Genomic DNA, 2268 nt, shown 5'->3' with positions numbered 1-2268 from the left:
CATGTAATTCTAACATTCTATATAATTTCAAACAATTAGACTTTGGAACGAGGTGATTGTTAAGAATCTGTACTGTTAATTAATTTTTGAGTTTACAGAGTACATAACAGAATCCTTGTCAAATTGAAAAATTAATGTAAAAAAAAAAAAATAGTGATCAGATCATCCAAATTCGGTAACCAAATTCATACCCAAAAAAGCCGGCTTACGTGGATGGCTAAAAATGTACAAAAAAAAGTTCAGTTTCAAAGCCTATAATGAATGCAAACCTCACAAATCCAACAATCTAAATCCTGGTAGTTAGTGAAACAGTCAATGTAGACAGTTGCAATATTTAGAAACTGAAAGAAAAAATTACCCCAATTCACAAAAATAGCCTAAAGATGAGAGAAAACAACCACTCCCTAATTTTGTACCAAAAAACTTGCATATAAAACCAGAAGCACCTCATAGTTTGAAAAAAAAGGCCCCCCTCCGTCCAAAAAAAACAACGAAACACCCATATTCACAGAAGAGAGGAACCAGTATAATCAACTACAAAATAAAATTTTTTAAAAATCAAAAACCCATTTAAACCCCAAAAAAAAAAAAAAAAAAGTCTCAAAAACGATCACAATGGCAATCAAGCATTGCAAATGTCTCTCACTGCTTCTCTTTCTAGCAATGTTTTCAATTTTTCTTGCCGGCATTGCCGAATCTCGCCCTGTAAACCTTTGCGGTGGAGCCGATTACAAACGACTGTGCCAGAAGATCGTAAAGGGGCAGAACAGTCCATTAGGTGCGACATATGAGGTAGTTCACCAGCTGATAAGTGAGACAAAGCGTGCGAAGAGGATGCTATCGCAGTCTGCTTCTTCGAAATCCCAAGCGGCTCAAATTTGCAAAGAGAATTTCGACGATGCCCTTTTTGATCTCCATGTCTGCATTACCAACCAAAACAACCACGATAAAGGAAGCTTCAACAGCAACCTCTCGGCGGTTGTGGCCGATTACGTCGCATGCGACGATGCTTATACAGAAGCAGGGCAGATTTCTCCTGTCGATAAGCTTAACAAGAAGTTGCAAAACATGGCGGATATTGGTTTGTATTTGGAAACCTTGGTTCATTAAGTGGACAAAAGTAAAAAAAAAGATAAAAAAAATTAAAGAGGCTAATTAAGAGAAAGAGATCGTTCAGTGAGATTAATTGGGCTTTGAATTAATTGCATGGACATAATTTATGGCTATGCATAATTTTATAAGGGATAATATATATGAAGTGGGGGTTTTAATTTATTTTTTTATTTTTTTATTTTTGTGATGAATATGATGAAGATGATGATCAACTGAAAGGGTAAGGAATGTGGGAATGAGTCGCTTTCTTTTGTAGTTGGTGTACTGGATCTTCCTTCATATAATGCAATGCTCGTGCCATTGTGATCGTACTTGGTTCATTAAAAAAAAAAAAAAAAAAAAGCGTTTTATATCATTTTCTTATGTGTATAAATTTGATAGTACTATTAATTAATTATGTTGGAAACATTAATTTAGCGAGGTGGTTTGCATGGTTACTAATGGATCTTATAGTAATGGGTTAGCATTTTGGATTTGAGAAAAGTTTGAAACCAAAACAATGACTTACCTAATTAAATGGTAAGAGTAACAGTTTTCATCATAATTTACTTACAGGAAAGATAGATAAAGTTGTCACGAAGATAGCCCATTCGTAATTCCATTTTTTCATCACGAAGATAGCTCATTCGTAAAATCTATTTTTTTTATTGTCAATGATTATAAATTTGAATTTTTAAATCCCAATATTATTAAAAAAAAAAAAAAAAAAGGTTTCACAACAATACAGAGAAATAATTTACGACATAACCTGTTGCTAGTTGTCTAGCAATTCACTATGACACAATTTAATCGGCAAAGGCTGTGAGTTCATTTTAGATTTTAGTTTCAAATAAAGCCAATTAATAAATTATTGCTGCATCAGTTGCAATTTCACTAGTAAAGATATAATGGTAATAAATAGGAAAATTCAAATTTAAATTTTCGTGAGTAAACCTTTATGTAGTAGTTCATAGATGCTAGTCCACAAATAATAGATATAACCAGCAAGGGGGATTTTATGTTTAGGTCCAATAAGCCTTTGATTAATATATAATTGGTTCATGCTTTAAGAACAATTCTATATGGTTTATTAAATTTAAAAGAAGTTTACAATGGTGATTAATAAAATTTATACATATATATACATGATGATATATAATATAAAAACAATCGGTT

The 2268-nt window shown here is 32.1% G+C and overlaps 1 protein-coding gene across 1 annotated transcript; it reads left to right on the top strand.

Moving 5' to 3' along the window:
* The first annotated feature begins 362 nt into the window (after nt 1-362).
* On the top strand, nt 363-1421 carry LOC112493073 (uncharacterized). The gene has a single exon (XM_025077921.3). The coding sequence runs from the start codon at nt 616-618 to the stop codon at nt 1108-1110; it is 495 nt and encodes a 164-aa protein (XP_024933689.2). The 5' UTR covers nt 363-615; the 3' UTR covers nt 1111-1421.
* Nucleotides 1422-2268: the final 847 nt, after the last annotated feature.

This window comes from Ziziphus jujuba, chromosome 12, assembly GCF_031755915.1.
Source record: "Ziziphus jujuba cultivar Dongzao chromosome 12, ASM3175591v1".
NCBI lineage: Eukaryota > Viridiplantae > Streptophyta > Magnoliopsida > Rosales > Rhamnaceae > Ziziphus > Ziziphus jujuba.
This window is presented reverse-complemented; position numbering and strand designations above follow the sequence as displayed.

Coding starts and splice junctions, on each gene's coding strand:
- LOC112493073 (XM_025077921.3), top strand. CDS start 616: ATGGCAATCAAGCATTGCAAATGTCTCTCACTGCTTCTCTTTCTAGCA.